The following is a 23,420-nucleotide window of genomic DNA, read 5'->3' on the forward strand; positions in this document are numbered from 1 at the left end:
GATAAGCTCCTCTTATGTGCCGTACATACTAAAAGAAAAACTGTCAAAGCAGCAGCAGAATCTCAGTGGACCTATGCAGACTTATTCCTTAAAAAATAAAAGATGAAAAGGCAGGAAGTTCAAATCTGGCACCCCAAAGTCACTCTAACTTGTACTGCAGCCAGTTTTCTTATTTAATCATGCAGAAGGTGATCCATGAAACAAGTTGTATCACCCTCATCGTCCTCACACAGCAGTGTGGAGCATACAAAAGGCAGGATAGTGAAGGGGACACTGGGCAGTGGTAATTTGGGTTATGTTGCATGCTAAGTGTGTTTTTCCACTTTTTAGCTTTGTTGTAGAAGAGATTCTTTATCTGCTGCTTCCCAGTCAGTTGCTGGAGGTGATCTTTGCTTTGTAAGAGATTCACCACCAGCCAGAATCAAGGTACTGTCAACATTCATAAAAATGATCAACATTCATGAAAATAATCATCATCATCATAATCATCATCATTATTAAAGACAACATATTTCTTAAAGAATGTTCCAACTTTTCTTTTTTTTTACAACTTAATTAAAGCTCTGTAAATCTTCATGTAGTGTGAGACTGAAAGCCCCTGGTTTGTTTAGTTCATTTAAAGACATAGGTGTTGTTCCGAGCTACGGCCACCTGGTGGCGTCTGTGCACAAGTTCAAGGCTAGAATCATATACAGGAGCACAAATCAAGGATGATCTGGAAACGAAATGATGATGTTAGTGTAATGGCAGGAACACATTTTTAATTACTTGCATGAATGTATTGGTTTTAGGGAATTTCTTCTTTCAGTGACTGAAAGAAGAGGCTGCAGGATCAGCTTCAGCAAACAAGACCTCCCATTAGAATGTGTGGTGGCTGTGTTTGAGGAGTTAGAGCGCTGATCCATTCTAATCCCCTGCTCCTACAGTCTTCTGGTCCTGAAACTGAGATGGAGAAAAGAAAACAACAAACTGAAAACTGCTCCATAACTCCACCAGGGGTCACAAACACCTCCTTTGTTGATGAGTTAGGTCTCTGTTACATTTCACATAGCGTAACCCTTAAAACATTATGAAACTATAATAAACATAATGAATTGAAATTTACTGCCAATGCCATGGATAATTTGCCTTTAACGCTTGCATTAGGACAGTTAACACTGCTATGTAGACTCCAGCTACCCACCAAACCAAACCCACTTAACAACCCACTCATCCGTCTCCACCTGTTTATGCTGCCGGCAGGTGCTCAGGGAATTGCTGACACATACTTATTCATGGAACCAGATTGAAAAATATGCATGATAAAAATGAGAAGAGAATCATTCCTGCTGACTTTACTGAGTGCTGCGCTATCGTTCCTGTTGTGACAGTCCTGCTCCCTTGGGGGATGTGCAGTTGCAGCATTTTAAAGTGGTCAGGACTGACTTTGCAGTTCATTCTAGGGTCATTCTGAGGCTCTCGGGCCCCTGGCGGTGAACTGGCCCATGACAGTTAAGGCAGAGTTGATGTTAAACTGAAGAAATGCAGCATGTGTCACATCTGTTTTGTTAAAATATGCCACCCTTGCTAAAGTGACCACAGTTGACAACAAACTGCAAGATAAGGTAGAGCTGAAAAACAAGTAAATGACCGACACTGAATGAGTGACAGGAAGGCTAATCCAGGGTGGCGTCGGCTCAATGGACAAGGTGAACAGTTTCACTTTGCTCCACAAGAGGAAGTGAGATCAGTTGATGCTCAATATGAGCATCCGGGGAAGAAGCAGGTGAGTTTATATTGTTGTGTTTTATATCACTCCAGGACCCCAAAATGTATCACCGTTCATCCGCCAAGTAAAAACAACCCAATCAAAACAAATGGCTCACGGCATTTTGCCCAGGAGCAGGTTGCCAAGCAACAATGAAATCTTGATATTTTTCTTTTAAAGTGGTGCTTTTGAAGCCAAAAATTATTAGTGATGAAATTATAGAATTAACAAAGTGTAGACACAAATGTCAGACTGTAGCCCACAATACAAAGTGGTTCACTGCTGATAATTAGGCATAATTCCACTGAAAAGTGACACCTCTTTGATCATATATGCAATTGATTTTTCCCTCTGATGATTTGTTTCTGCATTTTATGAGTTGCAGCAAAAGTAACAAAAAAACAGTCATCTGCCCCAAAGGCATGTAATATGATCTCCAAAACACAAACCGGCTTTCTCATTTGTGTGTGCAAATGTTCAGTCTAAGAATATCTGCTTGGATTAGAATGGAGAGTAACAAGAGAGTGCAAGTGGAAGAGAGAGAGAGAAAGAGAGAGAGAGAGGTAGCAAGGCAGATTTAAGGGAGGCTGAGACACCAGCCCGAAAAGAGGAACGGGGACAAAGCAGAAGTGATATCAGCATCTTAGCAAGATGCACATTCTAAAAAAGGGGGAAGAGAAAGTAGGTGAGTCCTTTTCAAAGGGAGGAGCCCAAAATATATCCAACTGGCGGGATTAGGAGGAGCACAGTGACACGAGGCGGACCTAACGGCTGGAGTCTCTTCATGGACTGAAGGACCGGCGACTCAGAGAAACTCGACAGCTCAGGTGGGAAGCCAAGGCCCTTCCCATCTTCCTCAGCGGCCACCGACGGACACACACCTTCACTCAGACTAACACAGTACGCTCTGATACAATGGGGACAGTGAACGAACTTTGCGTGTCCAGCCTCCAGACTTTCTTGTGTCCAGCTGTGAAGCCACTTGAAGAACCTCCAGGTAAAGTCACACTTGGGAGAGTCTTACAATGCGCTGTTGTAGCCTGATGACTTTGTTTATTAATCACATTAACTGATGTGACACTGAACTTTGTGACATTTTAATCATCATCATTTCTCTCAAAATAGATTTCATGTTTGGCAATGAAAAAACAAAAACTGTTTGTGTGTCTAAAAACACACGTCTCTACCAGAGATGATGACAGTCAGACAGGAATAAAGTGAGTGTCTCATGGCTAAGGAGGCTCTCTCAGTAAATACAAGTTAAAGCTCTGAGTATACACACACACACACATGCCACAAGAGGAAGCGAGCTAATGTTATTACTTACTGAGCAGATTTAATCTCCAGCAGGTCTCACATTCATTCGCCACTATAAGGAACCCTCAGGTGAAAACACAACCTGACAGTCACGGTGTGTTTCCATCTTGCTCATCCGCACAAGAATGCCTCTTCTTGTCCTTTAAATAATAGGATTTTATTTGTGTCCCTTCAAACCGTGATAAACAAACTCATTTCCTTGTTAAGTAGTAAGTAGAACAGGTACAGGCTTACTGTCACCAGCTGTCATAGTGTTCCCACGATTGTCCTCCCACGCTGGTCTTGTAACATGATGCGAATTGTAATGCAGTGGTTGTGTGTTGTGCAGGATTAAGCCTTGCAATTCTCTGCATTACACTATGTTTCGGGTCCATATGCACATGCACCTTCACATTTACACTGGGAATGTTAAAACACTGTCGACATGAGTGAAGCTCCTCTGCTGGGTCGTTCGGTTGTGGTGAATCAGCTGACAGCTGATGGTGTGGAAGGGGAAGCGGTGCTGTCTCAGTCATTTCAAAACACCTGAATCAGCATCCATGGACTGTGTGGGAAAAAAAGGGATGAAAGGGGGAAGTGGAGGTCATGCATAACTGCACTATGAATTAATTAGAGGTACAGAGACAATGCTATTTTAAAATATAGCACTGAGATGGCAGTGTAGCACACAACAGTAGTACAGTGTCTGTGAGCTATTGGATAGAGGTGACATCAGCCTCAACAATGACAGCAGGAAGGAGTTCGACTGAGTTTACTAAGAATTAATTTTCCTTACTGAATTAACAAAAAATTCTACTTAAATAGAAAATATGATAGTAGCTTGAGATAGGATGGTGTTCCTGTAGGAGTTAGTGCTTCTGTTTGTTTTTTATCCATGAATCATAAAAGTGATTCATGTGTGACTCAGCTAATGCTTGTCCAACAAGACTGTATCAGGAGAATATTGAGTTTCTTCCCAAAATATGACCAAATGCTTGTTGACATGAGTTACTGAGAAAAAAAAACACACAGTGCAAACACGAGTGAGAATCTTAAAATACCGGTTGACATCGTGTTGACTTTGTGTGTCCCTAAAGGCATATTATTTTTTAACAGTTTGCTTCATTAATATCATAGTTTCACTAATACTGTATCACGTGCTGCTATTTAGTTTCATGCATGGACTAGATCAGTTTGTCCTCTAGGGACAGCGCAGGACAGAGTGAAACCTTCAGAAACAAACAATCCCATCCAGGACTGGAGCGCCAATCCGGTTTGAGAACATTTGTTAAACTAGGTTGTTGTAAAAGTGCTCATGGTGCAGGACTGAGTCTGGATGAAGATGTTGTCATTATTGTTTTTATTCACATTCTTATGAGTCTTTCTAATACCAATTTATTGCTGACTTAGCATTGTTTATTCATCTTGACTCTAACTTTTGTATTCCAATTTTATGAACTTTGCACAAAAACATCATTTGTTTGGCATCTCAGACACCAAAGAATATTCATGTTCTCTTCATGCGTGATTGAAAGAGTTTGATCTTTTTTGTGGTTCCAAAATAAATAATTTTTATGTCCGACAGAGGTAAAACTACTCCACAGTATTTCCACATCAGCACTTGATTGGAGCTGATTAAAAAGCTGGAATGGATTGGACATTAAAATTTCTAACTCCTAACTTTAAATTAAACAATGAATTAAAGTATGCTGATTATATGGCTATACTATTGGTCAGCTCTTTTGCACTCTTACATGAAAGAAGATCCTGATGTCAGCATCTTATTGGACAAATTTTATGCCCTCTCCTGTTTGCAGTAAGACAGATCTTTATTCTAATGATTACAGACAGCTTGAAGTTTTTTTTTGCATATTGCATGAGACAAACTGCCAAAAAGCTCCTTCAAAGAGGAGCGCGTGGGAAACCAAACAGATCCAGATCAAATCCACATCGCGTTGTAAGCCAAATAATATCTTTCTGGTGGCATGGGCGGATTTGTTTTTGAGTTCTTTGTTTTTAGTTTGATAAAATAACATGAAATATAGAGAGGAGGTGGAAAGTATTTTTTTTAGGCCACCTCTGTTATACCACAGTGCTCATCCTGTTGCTTCAATGTAAATGTGGCGACGCTGTGGCTTCATTAAGCTTCTGTGCCCGCAGACAAAAATCAAGCGATGAGCAGCAGGGGTTTTATTTTCTCATTTCTTAAAATGAATAATTAATTATGGATGAACAAATGCTTTGTCAGACTGTAGTTTAAGACAGTAATGCCTGCATGATTAGGTTAGTAGCAGAAGTGTAGTGCAGTGCAGATATGTGTGATTTCAGCCTGGGGAAGAGTGACTTGTAGCTGCCCTATTTCACACACTACATTTCACATCCTGGTATTTTTCTAAAACTGTCACAGCTCTTGACACCACTATTTCTCAATGTCTATTTGTGGAAGTGCAGGTAAGTATTTTTCAAGATTAGAAAGTAAAACAGAGTCATTCTGAGTCTTTCTGCTCAGGATAAATTGAGAGCATTTTAATTGAAATAGACCTTTTTGTTTGCAACTGACCACCAATATATTACTTTTTGGCTCATATCCATATTATAAAAGCAACAGGAGAGCATGTCAGTAATTTGTCATTGGGGTCACCGCAGCCTCACCCCTGGAAAATTATACGATGGTTTGAAAGGTCTAATTACCGCTTCCTGGTCCTGTATCGAGTCACACATAAAGCGACAGAACTCCTTTCTGTCATGCATGCAGCAATCATCCCTCGTTTGTCATGGCTGGTGTTTTATTAGTTCAGACTGGGGTTAAAAAGAAATGTCCAGTTTCTCTTTAAATCTATTTTTTTTGGAAAGAATTGCAAAGAGGTGGGAAATAAATATTTAATTTAGCAGTAACGCAGCAGCTACAAACAGTGCATTTCCATGAAGCTAAATATGTACAAAGCATCTGAGACAATGTCTTGCCATGAGAGGTCATTTCTGTTTTAATAGTGTGTGTCTCATTTAGGGAACTTGGTTATACGTAGCTTAACTTAGCGCTCGAAGAAAGGACACCTCCTCTAAGACTTAAACCTAACGAAAGGGAGAAAAGATTCCATTTTCTCCTCGGAACCGAGCTATTCCTAAATTTAACTGAAATCTATTCAAAATATTTCCTAGTTTTCCTACTTATGAGCACACAAACACACAAATGCCATGAATTTTTTTTTTTTTAGAGAACGGTAATTACTTCTGATGATTATTAGCAAACGTCTCTTTTGGCATCACTTTTTATCGGATTAAATATAATTATCTCACTAAGAACAATTGCACCTTTCTATCAATAAGTCAGAAACCATGACTTATTGTTATTGAAGTCTGGATAATAATAGAGAGCCTTGTGGTTTATGGAGTAGTCCTGCATGCTGTGCAGTTACAGAGTTACAGACAATACATGACACAGCTGATATTAGAAAACACTGGGAGAGCACCACTGTACCTTCATCAATGCCTTTGTGACTAAAACCTGAACAACCAGTAACAACTATTTGTTAAAGTTATTGTCAGGGATTGAAAACCTGATGACCCTTGAAAGCATTATAGAATCACACGTTTGTTATCATTTATCAGAGATATAGTTTCCACATTGGTGGATCTGTGTCTGTTTTTCACCTAGACTTGAACAAATGAGGTCAAATTAGAGTTTCACCTACATCTGTTATGTTTACATTTAGAAAGATTTTGAAGTTTATCTGTAGTACACTTTGGGCCAGAGTTACAATAAAATGGACAGTTATTGCTGTTGTTAAGAGTGGCATGCATGAAATTGGAATGCATGAACCAAAACCAATAAATGCAAACAGAACTGCATGAATAAAACAGGGGGAAACTTTGCCCTTCTGAGGAATGTCTAGTCTCAATGAAATGAATAATGAGCTGCATGCTTAAACATGTAACAACAAAACCCTCGGTCTGCTAAATATCAGTATGACGCTGATGTTGTCTACGTAAACTCTACCCTAATGGCATGCGCACCAGATAATTACTTCTGAAAGTCTGCAGATCTGTGTTGCTATCTGTTCTTTTTTCTTCTTCTTTTTTTTTTAAGGTCAAATGGCTGCTTGGCCTCATTTGTTCTGGCCCTTTAGTACAGATTTACAGCAGTGCTTGAGGGCCTGTATGAACTCTTAAAGAATTGAAACTTTGTGAGCGAGCTTCACTTCACACAGGGCACATTGTCAGTTGTTGAGCTGGGCGGCACAACTGACCCATTCATGGGTGTCAGCTTGAAGAAGAGCCCCTCGAAAGAAGTGGATATGCAGTCTAGGAAGCCCATGAAGCCTTTAATGAGGAGAACATATTCACAATAAAAGAAAGCACAATGGGATTTGTGAGTGAATGTGGTCAAAGTTTCGTTATTTTACTGTTTAAATCACCTCTTTTTTGAACAGAAAAGGGGTGATTCCTAGTAATTGGTTTTGATTCCTGATTTACTGATTGCATTATATCACTGAGTTAAAATGCATCCTAGCATACAGCATTTTCCCCAGTTTCTCCTGTGTTCCTTTTTCCATGTTCCTCCATCAGAGACGATTCAAGTCGTGAAAACAGGAGGCGTTACTCTGAAAGCGCTGAGAGCAGCATTCCTTTCGGCCGTCTGTGTTCTTCAGCTGACAGGAACAGGCATGGACCTTTCCTATCTGACAGCAGCACAGTTGAACAGGTGCGATTCGAGCAGCGGGCTGTTATATTCACATTTGCGTTGAAAACTTGGTAGTTCCTCCGTCTGCCTTCACAGTTTTCCCTAAAATATGCAGCAAAGAAATATCTCCCTGCTGCAAGAAAGAGAACTCCACACACCTTTGATCAAAGGCAGTGGAATCAGTGGTGAGAACTGTTGTCATATGGTGGGAGGACAGTTCTCTGCAGCTGAATGTGAGAAATATAAAGGAGCTGCCTGTTGTTTTCAGCAGGAAACATCACTGGTGACCCACTTTCCATTCAGGAGATCAGTGTGAACACTGGGGACTGTAAGCTGGCGATAGATGGGGCAGTTCTAAGTACCTTGAAGCTCTGCAGGTCAGAGCGGTATCTAATTTCTGTGGGGATGATGATGCCAGTGTTCTCCTGTATTGGAAAAGGATGCTGTCTGAGTCCGTGATATCCTGCAAAACTCCCCCCCCAACCACTCTGCAACGTGCTAGACTCATTTCACCAGGATGAACCTCAGGAGGTCATTCCTGCCAGAGGCCACTACACTCTACGACTCTACGTTTAAAAAAAGAAAAATAGAAAAATGGCTATTATGTCATTTGTGTGTGTTTGTGTGTGTGTGATAGGGGGGTTGGTTTAAATGCTCAACAGGTGTTTGACATGATCCCTCTGCTGAGACAGAGAGGGGGAGGGGGGGAGGTGCAGTGACAGAGAGGGAAGAACGTCGTGTTTACGCAGACGGCAAAAACGAGTCTCAACGCCGCACCTTCTGAGCGACGTCAAACTGTCCCGGCTGGAGACTACCGGATATGGAGCAACTCTGGTTAAATATTAAGAGCATATTTTGATAACCCGAGGCTGATTTTAACTGAAGCTGCCTAAAGTGAAGTTGGAGGACAACGTTGTTGAGGACTTTAGTTCATGATTAACGCCATTAAAATTTTGCTTTAGTGTTTTCGCACTAATCTTTGTATACATTTATTTCATTTATATATGTAGGGTTACATATCCTCATCAAAATTTTGAGAAATATCGTTTTAATGTCCTACTTGGTGAAGGTGAACCAGTCACCCGTAGTTATGCAACTCCATTATTAATTACATGTAGTATATTAAAGGATGAAATCTGGGCATGTTATCTGACAAATGTATGTTTAAAGACGAGATTTAAAAGTAGAGAGACTCAGGTCGTTCTGTATTTTCTGGGATCCTTAAACAAACGCTGTGCCGCCCCTAAATTCCAAGATGGACTATGAGTTTGAGTATGATGTAAAACGCTTGTAAACATTATGCTTTTATTTTGGAATAGCATGACCGGAAACACTTTGTGTTTTCCGCTAACTTTGACGTAGGCTCGCGCCCCGTACAGATTGGTTAAAGTCTTCTGTCTCGAGCCAAACCACTCCCTGGAGCCGAGCCGGAGCCACCCTTCAGCCATCGACGTAACGATACCCGAGTGTATTCGAGAACTAAGAAAAGTTTTTGAAAGGGTGGAATAATTATTAATACTGTTATCTGGTCGACGTTTTGTCGCTTGGAAACAGCTTGAAACTTTCTGACCTGGGAGCCACAAAGCAGAGACAGCATGGTGTTAAAATCGGAAGACGGCGTAGGTGAGTGAAATAACCGAGAGGTGTTTTGAAACCGTATTAACTCTTTGATTGTCTGTACGGGACTGCTTCCAGTCCAACACACCGATATCAGAGGTTTGAGAAGAAACGGTCAGAAATTTTGGGTTTGTGAGAAAGTGCAAAGTTTTTACGGTAAACCGTCTGGCCGTGTTGAACTGTCGTGTTGACGCTGCCATTTGTTCCGAACGCTGCTGTTCATGAGCCAACAGGGTCAGCAGATGAACCCTAAACCAACCAGTCAGATATGAAAATAAATCCTCTTGTTAGGCTGGTTATCTGAAGTCTATCAATACAAACTGTTCCTTTTTGTTTTTTAGTTTTAATATCTGTCCCGCTAGTTGAAAAGAAAACTCTTCTACGTTGTGAATTAAGATTTAGTACTATGGATTTTATTCCCCTTCTACACTTGAGTAACATTTTTATGCCTCTGCCCTTCTTGACAGACATCATTTACCAGCTTTCTGCATTAAAGACGACAATGTTGTGCCATTTTTCAGCCTAGCTTTTAATAGGCTATCATTGTTAAAGTTGCTATGTCTCTAAATAACTCATTCCAAAACATTTACAATTGTTTAAAAGTTATAAAGCCCTTTTTCTGACTGAACATGATCTCTTCCTCGTTTTCTCTCATGAAGCCTTACAGCATTAATTGGGAGTCTGGACTTATGTCACAGTTAATCATGTTGAAGAACAGCTAAAGTCTGACTAACTTATCCTGTTATGTGTTACTGATTCTTTGTTCTGCTGATGGAGAGAGGAACTTGTACGCTCTTGAAGCCTGAATGGCTTGAGCCTGGCTGCACACAGCTGCATTGTTTTAAAGGATTGTGATGGAAACTGACAATAATCTTGGTGTTCAGTTTTCTCTGCCAGTTAGAGGTGCTGGGAAGTTACAGTAGTGTCATTAATGGATTTCTAATGAACAATGCTCAGAGCTCTAATGGACCCTTCAGAACAACATACCCTGCACTAATGCCTAGTGGTTTGATCATCATCGTCATCATTATCATCCCCTCCCATGATCATATTTTAGCCTTGTTATGCATTGATTGCAGCCTTCTTCCTGTATATTCATGCAAGTTTTCATCCTGCATAGTTGTTGCTATATGATGCAATTTCACCTGTGTATATACTGAACTATAGAGGTGTTGTAGGTGTCATGTTTCGTCTTGGCTTGGCAAAGCTCAATCGGTCACATTGCCCACATTTTTTAAGGTGGCATCATTTCCAGTCAAGGGAAGGAGAAAATCAATACCATAAAGCATCTTAACCTCCACAGGCTGTTCCAGTAGTGTTTAGTTACATTTGTAACTTATATCCGTTACTGTAAATGATTTTTGTTATTGAATAAAATAAGACAAACAACAATAATACAAGCATTTACATTTGTCAAAGTGTAAAACACCTTACAAGTTTAATGAATATTATAATCACAAGAATCAACATTTGTTTAGATTTGTCAAGATCACAATGCAATATGAAAATTGAGTCTAATGGTTGAAGCTCAACAGAAAATAATTTGTCAAAAGTTTTGATAATCAGGTGATCATTTAAAAATGTCATATATTTGCCAAGTTGAACTTTTTGATCATTAGCTATTCTGTTTGACATGACTGCACTTGATTTTCTTTAAACATAAGTTGGACAAAAACACATTTCTCTTCATCTATTTAGGCTTCTTGGAGCTTGTGATATTGTTTTTAATATTTTATCAATCAGTTACAATTATTTGTTACTTGATGCCCTGCAGTTGTCTTTCAATATGCTGAGGCCAAAGTTATTTTGCTCTTGTATGTCATAAAGTTTAACCTCTTCTCGTAATCAAAGTTGCATCAGAAATTACTTTTAAGTTTACTTTTTCTGTCAGTCTTTCAGAACTTTGAAGGGTTCTTCTCTCTACTTCTCCTGCCCTGATTTGAGGGACCTTTAGGTTAAGACACAGCTAGTCAATTTCTGCATATGCAATGTCTATCCTGTTGACATACACCCATCACCATAGCAAATGCATGAAGGAAAATTATATAAATCTCAAATCAGTTTTAGTCAGACTTCTCATATTTTTTTATTGTGATTGGAAAAATAAATTATGTTATTATTTTGTATTCCATTTTACAAATAATTACTTTGTTTATGTAAGGATAGGATCAGGAATGAGTAGATCAGAGGGACAGCACATGTTAGAGGTTTTGGAGATAGTCAGAGAGGCCAGACTAAGATGGTTTGGACATGTTCAGAGGAGAGATAGTGAATATATTGGTAGAAGGATGCTGAGCTTTGAACTGCCAGGCAGGAGGCCTAGAGGAAGACCAAAGAGAAGGTTTATGGATGCAGTGAAAGAGGACATGAAGGTAGTTGGTGTGAGAGAAGAGGATGCAGAAGACAGGGTTAGATGGAGGCAACTGATTCGCTGTGGTGACCCCTGAAGGGAAAAGCCGAAAGGAAAAAAAGAAGAAGAAGAAAATGTTTTTGAGAATGATTTAAGGTTTTGGCATGGCAGAAACTTTGTCAAAGATGTAAACAATACAGACATAGTTGTAAAGCTGCTTTGTTGGAGTGAGTTTGCCACCCCTGGCATGTATAGATCAGCTAAACATGCATGCCATCATGTGTCAGAGGTTACATAAATATGCTATGAAGTAGGCGATTTTATTGTGTTTCCCACAGGAAGGGTGCGGCTTTCTCTCCTCCCCGGAGAATAGCTCGCAAACAGGAAGTGGAGAGTTTGATATTAAGTTTGTGTGTGAGGTTTTTACTCTGCTGATTAAAAAGTAGCAGAGAAAGAAATGGAGACACAAAGAGGAGAATGATTGGGAGCTCCGTGTGTGTGTGTGTGTGTGTGTGTGTGTGTGTGTGTGTGTGTATGTGTGTGTGTGTGTGCGCGCGTGCGCGTGTGCGCATGCATGCTTTGCTGGAGAGGGAGGATGTTGATAGTAATATAGCCTGATAAGAATCAAGGCCAACAGCATGACAGAACAAAAGGGTTCATTTTGGCTAGAAATAGCACTTCCGCTTTTGAGGGAAAGCAAAGAGAATCCTCCTCTTTGGCCTTTCAAAACAATGAATGTTGATAAATGACAATGAAATGGAAAGGCGATTACTTAAGAAAGCAGATCTTTTGTGGTGGTAGTGATGTGTGTGTTTGTGCAGCTGAGGGATGTTTAGGTTGTGGGTCATCTGTATGTTTGCTTTACACTGAAGTTGTGTCCTGAGGCACGCAGAGCAATAAGTTGTCTAGATCCAGTTCTCACCCAGTCACATCCTGTGGTTCCAACATTCCTTCACAGCAGCCGTAACACAACTACAAGATGGACTGAACTGTTCGGGCAAGTTCATGTACTGTACTCAGATTAGTGTGATCATCCTTTGTCTGGTTTTTTTTTTCTTATGGTTCAGACTAGCTTCTGAAAGAAAGACACAAAGATGGATAATTTGATTTTATTTGATTTCTTAAAAATATTGCTTAAGGGTCTAACAATTCTATAATGTGAACAACCTGAGAAGGGAAAGTTCACATTTGCTTGTGCTCCTCACTACACCAATTCTTGCTAAGGCTCCACCTGTAATAAGTGCACTTTATTATTAAATGGTTATAAACCAAAAAAGTTGCTGTTCCAATTGTTCCATACCTTATTATTTAGTTTCTGTCAACCCTAATCTGCTTGGATTTTAAAAATAAAAATAAATAAAAAATAGAAAATAAAAAACTATTAATGAAACTCAGAGATGCAGTGTGTGATTCTTATCTATGGCACATTTTTTAGCTGATAATAATGTGATATTGATAGAATTATAGGATTTTCCTTTCATAAACATTTTGAGATGTTTGTTGAGAGAAAAAGATGTTGAATTATGATTGTTAGTTTATGATTATTAGAATGATGTGTATTATCATTATTAGTTAAATATATAATATTATAGGTTATCATCAGTTTCATCAATTACAGATTCCTCTCTTTGCTATTGCTACTTCTCAGCTCGATGTATAAATGAGTTATAACCCTGCTAACATGTGGATCCCATGCTGGGCTACTCACAGAGAGCCCTGTCCATGTGGGACTACACAGCAGAGGACTCTGTGTTGACTCATAAACACACACAGACATGAGGCAAGTGTATACTCATGCTGTAAAAATAGGCAGCTCAGGAGGAATGCTGGGAAGCCTTCACATGAAGCATTACAGCATTACAGCATCATCCGTGTTAGAATTATTCTCATGCACCAATACATGATTGTCTTCATAACAGCCTACATTGTTCAGCTGGGAGTGACTTAGCATGACTGGTCGGATTGCTTATCATGAGAGAGAAAACCAGGCTCCAGGTGCTGACTCATTAAAAGCTTCCTTGCTGGAATTTCTGATGTTCTGTCCCTGTGGGAGTTTACCACAAGAATAAGAACTTGCATCTACCATCAGATTCACTATTCTTTGCCCCTGTCTGACTTTGTATTGTCTTGGTGTTTGTCACTACAGAGATTTTCTGATATTAGCTGCATCTGCCTTAAAACAAACATAATCAGTTTTCATCACGAGGAAGCCATTATGTTTTTTCTGTTGGTTGCTGGGTCTGAGTCACGTGACAAATCAACTGAGCTACAACCCCTTTAAAGTTGTTTTGTGTCTGTGTGTAGCAGGACAGCTGAGCGTTTGTTACACATTATAATCTTCCAATACATTTTGAGTATGGTTCACGTTCGTATGTGTTATAATTTCATGACATGACACAAATCAAGTAAAGATTTTTAAATACTCGAAGTTGATCTGATGCAGAATAAAATCCTGTTTACCGTCTAAAGGTAGGCCTACATTTTCTTTTTCATAATTCCCAGCCTGTGTTTGAGAGGAGGAGGCAGTGAAGGGCTTGACCACTGGGTGGAGCCTCCTTGTTAATGGAAGGGACAGCAAAATAGAGAGAGGGCAAGTAAAGAGAAGGGGATGGAGTGAGATGATGAGTAAGGCTTCTTCCCGAAATGGACTGTGTGTGTGTGCCAGGAGCATGCTGGGAGTGGATAACTGTGCTGCATGGTTGAGAAAACTCGGCGATATCTTGGGTGGAGGAGCAGACTTATTTGCACCATGTGGATCTCCGGCTCGTCTGTGTTAAGCAACAGGAGATGACAGAAAAAGGGAATGCATTGCTTTTTTTTTTTAAATATACATATCTGTGGGGAGACATCAGGCAAAGTAGAAAAACAAGAGGACCTCTCTGCAAAGACAGGTATCCTGACACTTTGGGAGGATTTCCCACACAGGTTAGCGCTTCAGTTTGTTCATGAGCATGTTTTTAAGTTAATTTCTTGCCTGTGTTACTTGTTGTATTTATAGCTGTGCTTATAGCTTGGTCAGTTGTCATCAGCTCTGTATTCACTCCCAACCACAGTATTAAAGACTGAATCAGTGAAGTTGAGCTGTCCTGTCATTCTACAGTTTGGTTTGTTGTGATGTTGTTATGGCTGGTGACTAGTAGCCAACTTACTAACACAGGAATAATTGAGGACTAGAGCTGTTATTATTAACAAAGTGTATCTGAGTAAGAAAAGGGAGATGATATGAACAAGAAAAGGGTTGTTGCATTGGTTGTAGAAATGTGTGTTTACAATGTATCTCATAATGAAAGAGGGTATCAGAAAACTAGGACAACCAGCAGGTCAAGGTTGAGACTGGACATGAGTGAATCCAAGGATACTGAAGTCGGCAGTCCTCGTGCTGGACCTGGTTGAGGAATGTCTTGAGAGGTCCATTGTGGACACAAAGAAAGAGCTGTGATCGTCCCACTGCTCATCCCACCATCTCTGTGTAGTCCTGCCGTTCACCGTCCTACGTATCCCTGGGCAAACACAGGGCTCATTCTCCAGTAACCTCCTCCTTCTTAGTTACCCGTCACCTCCTCCTACTATTAGGTTGCATGTTTTCTATCTTTTTGATCTATAACTGGTGGTCCATTTTACGTGGTGGCAGTCATGGATCTGAAGGGCTTTGTTATAAACTACCTCCTTCAGAAGCTGAAGGAACACGTGTAAAAGTGTGGCTTCAAAATGTATGTGGGTGAGTCCCCTCAGGATTTACTTGAGTAATGAGATTCTTAGACTGAAGATCAGTGGGTGAGACATTTACTTTTTAAAATCATCTTTTTTTTCTCTTCCATAAGCAAAAAGCAGTTAAGACTAGAATGCATGGAGTCATTTTAATAGACACTGATGTATATCTTTGTGTCTTTTTTGCCCTCCCCAGCTCTCACAATCAATATCTCTAATGTGCATCTTTGGCGCTGAATGCATTAGATCTCATTGTGAAGTAGACTGCTTCTTGTTACAGCTTTACACTCTTATTGGTTTAGGCCAGGGCTGGATCGATTAGTGCCCGCAGGGACCTTGGGGGGATGGAGGGCACATTTGAGCAAGTGAACTGTCCATGTAGCTCACAAAGATTGTACAGCTCTACCGATGGCTGTAAGGGATGGGGGAAGGGTATTTATGCTGGAAAAAACTGACAGCAGAAAGGTAATCAGGCTTAATGGAATGTATGTTTGAGGATATAGCCAGTTATGCTTCCAAAATAATCTGGCTCAAAAAAACAACAAAACCACAACAGAAGAAGAACCTATGAGTAATCCTGAATTTCATTATGGATTCAAATACAGGTATAAATACAGTATATGCTGATTATAAAATGGAGGTGTAAATTCGTACTTAAATCATCAAATGGTTGTCAAGATCAGAATTTTCATCCTGGGTTCAATGTCTCAAAGGAGAAATTCCTTTCAAAGGTGGAGTCTGTGATTCTGGAGACTGTTTTATTAGTTTTTGAGTCTTAGTGCCAGCTTGTCAGATATCATTAATTAATCACTTCATGGAGACTGAACAGTCAACTTATCTTTCTAGATTTCTTCAGAATTATTTACTTCACCTTGACTATTGTTTTCATAGATATCTTCACGGCTTTAGTGTTGTGGACTCCTCACCGTCGTCATTCTTCCTGATTTAACTTGTCTGATCTGTCTTCCCTCAATTTAAATAGACTAGACTTACAAGACTTTTGGGCCACTTCTGCTGAAAAAAACAAAACAAAAACATTTGACTTTGGTCACGCGAAATGTTATTTCACAAAATGGTGAAATAACACTAAACTGTTATTTCACCATTTATATTATTGTGGATCGTAAATTTGCTTTTGAGACAACACTATTTATGCATCTGTCCACTGAGGGGAGCTGATTCAGCAATTTTTTTTCTATATGCACTGCACTGAGAGGAAATTCCTAAATTGGGTCACTTCTGCAGAGGTGAGAGGAAGAGCTCTACCCAGCACTTATAATTTTAATTTCCTTATCTTCCAAGGAGAGTTCTTTGGTGATCTGGGTGGAAATGAGACATTTTCCTCTCCTCCTGTAATGGCAATCAGGATGTGTATTTGTGGGCTCCTGTGCTCAGGGAGAGGGAACTATTAATGCTAGTTCCCTTGAGGTCACCTCCCTTATGCAATCTGATGACCCAGCCCTGTTTAGAAAGTGCTTCGTCCATCTAGAAACTAGGAACTCTGCCATTGCTATTAGAAGCAAAACGAGTCAAACTGTCAAAAATATTGATGTTACATGAGATTCAGGAGTGATTTTTAAGATGCAAGAGATTTCTCCTGTATGTGCTTAGTTAAAAATGCTCAAGGAACACAAGTTATAAAGACAAGTTTGTGTTTTGTCAGTGAAGCTTGAACCAGGATGTAATTCATTGATCAGTGTCCTAGGTTTAGATTTAGCAAGGCAAACAAAACTGTACCAGCCCCCAAGTGTTGGTGTATGGGTTTTAAGTCATGTGTAAGGTGCATGTGACTGTACTCCTGTCTATACATTACTGCATACCTCCATGTCCATATGATTCTCCTGAATGACCTGTTTCCAAGAAGCACCAGTGTCTTCTGGAGTGACAGCTGGGCGAACCTGTGGAAATCACTCCATTAAAATTCTTCCCAATCAGATTTCTGCAGTGGCACTTTGTGAGAGATTCCTGAAGTTGCGTATAGACTGCTGAGTTCATTTCACCTCAAGAACATAGTGCATCCTTGGGATGCCCTTCAAGAAAAATGTGTGCATCCCAACATAATGTTTATGAATCCCAAAAGTAATAACAGAAAATAAAGTAGAAGCTTATGCATGGATTGAGTTTTGCCAATAGTACAATATAAAAACTAAACAAACTGTTGATTTTAATGTGTTATTAATAACATAACTGTAAAAAAGTAAAATTAAATATTTTATCAAAATGTTAGTCATTAAAAAAACAGTTTTAGAATTAAAGAAAGATTTTTCACTTTTGCTTTTCCAGTCATTCAATCTCCATTCGTCTGGCCAGTTTGTTGGTACTTTGAGGTCCTGCATACTTTTTGATTATGTCCACCTAAGTAAGTGTGGTGTATCCTTTTGACTGATGCCCATGGGTCGGTTCCCACAGCACCAATTTTCTGGCAGGCAGCTCTTGATGCCTTTTTTAGTGTCCTGCGAGTCTCATTCTTCTTACAGCAGTCTTCTCACTCGACCCTTAGCATTCCCAAATTCTATGGATATGGCAAACATTTTGGATGTATGAGTCTGTCTGGTTCACCCATGTTGGATCGTATAGGTCGTTTGATGTGAACTGTGAGAGGTCAAGCTTGAGTTCAGTTTCAGCTTAACAAAAACAAAACTGAGGTGATTGGAGCCAAAGAGAAACAAATGCAGGTTGCCATAGAGATTCAGTCTGTACGTCTTCAAACCACTGCCTAGGCCAGAGATCTGGGTCTAGTTATAGACTCAGACCTAAACTTTGAGAATCACATTAAAGCAATTACTAAATTAGCCTATTATCACCTGAAGAACATCTCAAGGATAAAATATGTGATGTCTCTGCAAGTGTGGAAAAACTAATCAATGCATTCATCTTCACTCAGCTTGATTATTGTAATAATATTTTTACTGCCTAACAAATCAGTTAGACTCCTGCAACTCATTCAGAACTCTGCTGCTCGAGTTCTCACTAAGTCCAGAAAAGTGGACCACATTAGTCCAGTTCTGAGGTCCTTGCACTGGCTGCCTGCCCGTCGGAGGATAGACTTTAAAGTTATGTTGCTGCTCCATAAAGCTTTGAATGTTTTAGGACTGAAATACTTCAGTGATCTCCTTCCCTAGGATGAACCCACCAGACTCCTCAGGTCATCTGGATCCAGTCTTCTATCAGTTCCCGGAGTCAGAACCAGACATGGAGAAGCTGCGTTCAGCTTCTATGCACCACATGTCTGGAACAAACTACCAGAAAGTCTGTCTCAGATCAGCTGAAATGATCAGTTCATTTAATTCTGGGTAAAAGATCATTAGATTCTAGTCAAAATCCGCATGTGCCCTCTTTGCTTTTAATTTTATATCATGCCTTTATTCTTTTGCTTTTACATTTTTTCTTTTATTCTAATATGAAGCAATTTTGATCGTTGTGTACATGAAATGTGTTGTACAAATACACCTTTCTTGCCTTGGCTTACACTCCTGGGAAAAAAAAAAAAAGATAGGAAGACAGTATGGCTTTGTCTGGAGCTCTTTAAAGGCCATTATAAGGCTTTTGTTTCAGACTTTCATTGTCTATTATCTCTGTATTCAATATTAGGAGACATTTCTGTCAGTGTCATGAGTGTTAACTATTTACAGAAATCAGCCACAACATTAAAACCGCCTACTTGGAGTTATGGGCCTGCACTGTACTTTTTTCAGTATATACTGAAATCTGGGGATTTACAGGCCAGTCAGCATTTCAGACTTGTGATTTTGGTCGTCAAACCGTTTTCAAGTGGACTTCGTAGTGTGGCTCTGCATATTATTTGCATGGGCAAGCCTCATCATGGAGTGGAGGGTCGTCATCACGGTGTTGTGTGTTTGGTCTATGATGCCTTGATGGTGATGCTTGTCAGGGTTACATACACATAAAAGCCAGAATGCATTGATCCCCAAATTGTGCTGTGAAAAAAGGATAAAGTTATTCACTTCATATGTCAGTAGCTTTAATGCTTTGATTGACCTGTCTGTGTCTGTCTCGAGGACAATGAAGCTTGTAATTTCTGACTGAATGACCATGTATTGTACATGGATGATGGGTGTGTCTGATGTCTTTGTATTATTGTTGTTGTTTTTTGAGTTGTATATCTCAATATTTTGCTGCAAGACCACAATGTCCATGGTTTTATTACTCCCAGTTAATCATGAACTTTACCTCTGCAGTATCAGAATATTGTCTTGGACCAATATTGAATTAATGCTTTCAATTATGCGTGTTCAGGAAGAGTTGGAAGAATATGTTCGTGTATTCATGGTGTCATAAAGGGTAATCAAATGGATTATAAGAGACCCTCCTTTTTCTTCGGCTTACACCATTACCCTTTTAACTGCTTAAAGAGATTCACGTGTCGGCTACAGCCTCCATTAACCTTTTGAACTCTGTTGCTGACGAAGACAGAGGAGAAGAGTTCACTGGTAGGAGCTCATAGTTTGCTACTGGGGGAAGAACACTCACGTCTTTCAGGCAGGCATTGTACAAGAGCGCTGACACAAATTCCCTTTACTGTAACCCATTTGGTTTGTTCAAGCAGGTCTAACCCAAGGTTTCGTAAAGCCGCTTCTGTGTGCGCTGATAGCCGAGTGGTAGCATTGTGTTTACAGTCATCAGTCATGTAAGGGTCTGACTGCTGCGCTCATAACACCTTCATTGTGTTTATATAGACCGTCGAGGCAGAAAAGAGACGCATCATGCAGGATGCAGGATGATACTGTCACAATTCAGATGTCCTCATTAACACTCATGCTAATAGCTTTAACTTTGTGAAACACCTACCAGCAAGTACTTTGTGTCAGTTATTGTGGCTGCAGAGAGCAGGATAATGGTTTGTGGCTTACGCCTCAGAGGGTCTCACTTTGTAGCTCATAGCCCAGAAACATTGTTAATGAGTTTCTGAACTGACTGTCACAATTAGATGACTGTCAGCTACTCAGAACTCATCTATTTGATAAGTAACATATTCGTTTATCAGAAATATTTTTGGTTAAGATCAAGACATTGTGGGCTGGAAGTATCAGCAGTCAAGTAAAGGATAGACCCAAAACTTCAGCAAATGAGACCTGAAAGTTTTTCTGTTAATGTTGCACATTGAGTATGTTCTAAAGTTGCTTTGACCCTTGTTATTGAGACAAACAAGACAGCATTGTTTTAATTTTTTTTTGGTAGGTGGGGATTCTAATGCCATGTCAATTGTAAATGCTGGTGTGGGGGCTAGTCACCAACTCTCGTGGTGGTCACAGGCTGTAGTAGCAGTGACAGAAGGATGGCCAGCACATTGAGATCTGCCATCCATCTTCAACTTTGTCCCAGTGTTCTTTCATTTAATCAGGTAGACGCATGAAAATTAGATCATCTTCAGTGTTCATGTAGATTTCGTGCGAAAAAGTGAGGGGAGCCAGTACTGATCTGTTCCCTTCTGTTGCCGTCAGTTGCTGCTGAGGAAAAAAAAAAAAGCATGTTAATTGTTTGTCTCTCATCTTTCTATCTTTTTAAATTGCCTTCTTTTAACAAGGAAGCCTCAGGAGCTGAAAGTTATTTCTGTGCATTGAGACCTACCTCATGGGATAGATATACTGTACATAGAGTATAGAGGTGCATCATGCTCGGGGAGCCTTTGCAGACGTGTCCCTTATCTCTCTATCTCTCTTCTCTTCACAGTGCCAGACGACCTCACCCCGGAAGAGCAGCAGGAGCTAGAGAATATTCGCCGGCGCAAACAGGAGCTGCTGGAGGATATTCAGGTAAAGCTGGAGCAAAATATGGGGAGGTTGAAATGCTGTGGAATAGCTCCACTGACAGTTGGTTTGTCTGGGAAAACAAACTTTGAGTAAATCCGTTAAAAATATTCAAAAATTGGTTGTTCCAGGATTTCATATTGAAAACATGCTGATAAAGAAACTATTTTCTCTGCAAGGAAATTATTTTTTCTCTCGGTTGTAACAGATTTTACAATATTATCACTTTGACTAAAAAAACTCTGATTAAGTATGTGTCTTGGATCCTATTAAACTTTCTACTACAGCCAGCTATTCTTGATAATATGAAATGACCATTCCATCAACATGAGCAGGCTTGATGGTTTGAGGCTCAAGGGGCAAAAGGATTTTCATATTTGGTTCCCTTCCTCTTCCTTTAGCTAAAGCTGGGACAGCTTTGCTTTTTGATTAAATATTTAGCTTATATCCAGTTATACATGTTTCTCTTTTCCAAGGAATCCTTAGAACGTATCACCCCAAGTGGAATTTGACATATTTCCTTTCTGGTGCAAAACAACTCTGGTCATGATTAGAATTTTCAACAAAATTCTCAACGTATGGATTCAAGTTATTTTTTCAGTCATTTCTGTTAAATTGTAGCTTTGAATATAACTTCAGAATAAACATAAGACGAGATGAAGTAGGAAAAACCTATTTTAAGGGGAATCCTCGTGCAACTGGTTGAATATCCGTCATTACCTTTATGAGCCACGATTCAAGTCAGCTCAGCTGAATTTCGCTGAAGTGGTTTGTTTGATTGTGGTCCATGGCTTATAATAATAGTCTGGACTGTTGCCTTGACCCAGAGCCTGGAGCGCAGCTGATGATCAGAGCTGATGATCAGAGCTGATCATCAGATTTGTCCTCCTCTAACCAGCACCGTAAGTGAATGACGTGAAAGTCTCATGTCCTGGAGGAGAGTTGGCCTCCAAATATTCCCGTGGGTTCAACGTGCTTCCTTTTAAAAGACCACCATTGCTGCCCTTCCCCCTGTCCCTGGCCTCTGCTCACCCCACCCATCCTCCTCTACTCCTGTCTGGTCTGCACACTGACTCCTCTCCAACTCCCACACCCTCCTCTACTGGTGTATGAGCAGTCTTTGTTTTTGAAAGCAAGCATCTGAAGAATGTGTTGCGATTTCCCGGGCCTTGAAAACACAGATGTTCTCTTTGTGGTTTGGCCTATGGTGATTTGGTATTTCACAAATACTAATGCCAAAGTATCCATTATAACTGCAGCTGGGCAAGAATAAAGAGGTTTGATGATTTCAGCCCTCACTTGTTACTTTGAATATCTGTGTGTATGCTGACATCCCTTATGAAGCATGTCTGGAACTGGCAGGTCTGGCTTGATCAACTAAATCTGCTTCTAAAGCTGTTAATCAGTAAATCGCCACACAAAACATAATCCACTTCTACACTTTCTCTGTTTGTATTGAGGTCATTCTCCAACACTCCCTGCCAGAATAATAGTAAGAGGATTGCCTAGAAGAGCTGATATGAGATATTGAGAATTCTGTTTTTCGATTGAAGAACTGGGGAGAGTTGGAGGAGCATTGTATGAAGAGCTGACGACTGATTTGAGTATTTACTGTACTTTTTTTGACATATGTCATTTTAAAACACATTTGAAGTTAAGCTGATTTAATTTTTGTCTTCATTTTGGTCACATTTGGTTTCAGAAAGCAGGGGCACCTCTGCCATGTGTTCCAAATCTGGTAGATTGCATTTGTTTATGAGGGTCACAAACAAATGCACTCTTCCACTAGGGGGACAAGTGATGAATTAAGTCTCTGATGGCTTTTTAATCCAGATATGTTTGTCTTCTCTGCAGCGGTTAAAGGATGAGATAGCAGAAGTAACAAGTGAGATTGAGAACCTGGGCTCCACTGAGGAGAGGTAAGAAAATTAATCCTCACCTTTTTCATCCACTCGCCCACAGTTTCCACTTTGCTTAAATTGACTTGATGTTTGCTGTCTATTAACTTGGGAAATATTTTCAGTTATTCATTTTTGACGTACAAGTCAGGCCATGCCATCACGCAAATACATGCCGCTAATTGGCTTTGCTTTTAAGGTAGTTTAAATGTTTCATCAGGTAACCCCTCCCCCTCCAATATGAACCTCCTCCCTGAATAATGCAGTGGGTGTTTTGGCAAAAGCAGACAATGTGTTGTCCCAAGGGAGAGAGTGCTGTGTTTGGTCTACTCATGTGGATAGGGAGCCTATCAGC

The 23,420-nt window shown here is 40.0% G+C and overlaps 1 protein-coding gene across 3 annotated transcripts in view; it reads left to right on the plus strand.

Moving 5' to 3' along the window:
• Positions 1-2,477: 2,477 nt before the first annotated feature.
• cyth1a (cytohesin 1a) overlaps positions 2,478-23,420 on the plus strand; it is a 31,362-nt gene continuing 10,419 nt past the window's right edge. Inside the window, exons 1-3 of one of the 3 annotated variants that reach the window (XM_068336153.1) lie at positions 2,478-2,744; positions 21,091-21,173; positions 23,022-23,086. In XM_068336153.1, the coding sequence (XP_068192254.1) occupies positions 2,663-2,744; positions 21,091-21,173; positions 23,022-23,086 (230 nt within the window). In that variant the 5' untranslated portion in view covers positions 2,478-2,662. Of the gene's footprint in view, positions 2,745-9,123; positions 9,348-14,445; positions 14,617-21,090; positions 21,174-23,021; positions 23,087-23,420 lie in introns of those variants that run through there. The other 2 variants (XM_068336154.1, XM_068336155.1) reach the window with 2 other exon arrangements.

Source organism: Antennarius striatus, chromosome 16 (assembly GCF_040054535.1).
Source record: "Antennarius striatus isolate MH-2024 chromosome 16, ASM4005453v1, whole genome shotgun sequence".
Taxonomy (NCBI): domain Eukaryota; kingdom Metazoa; phylum Chordata; class Actinopteri; order Lophiiformes; family Antennariidae; genus Antennarius; species Antennarius striatus.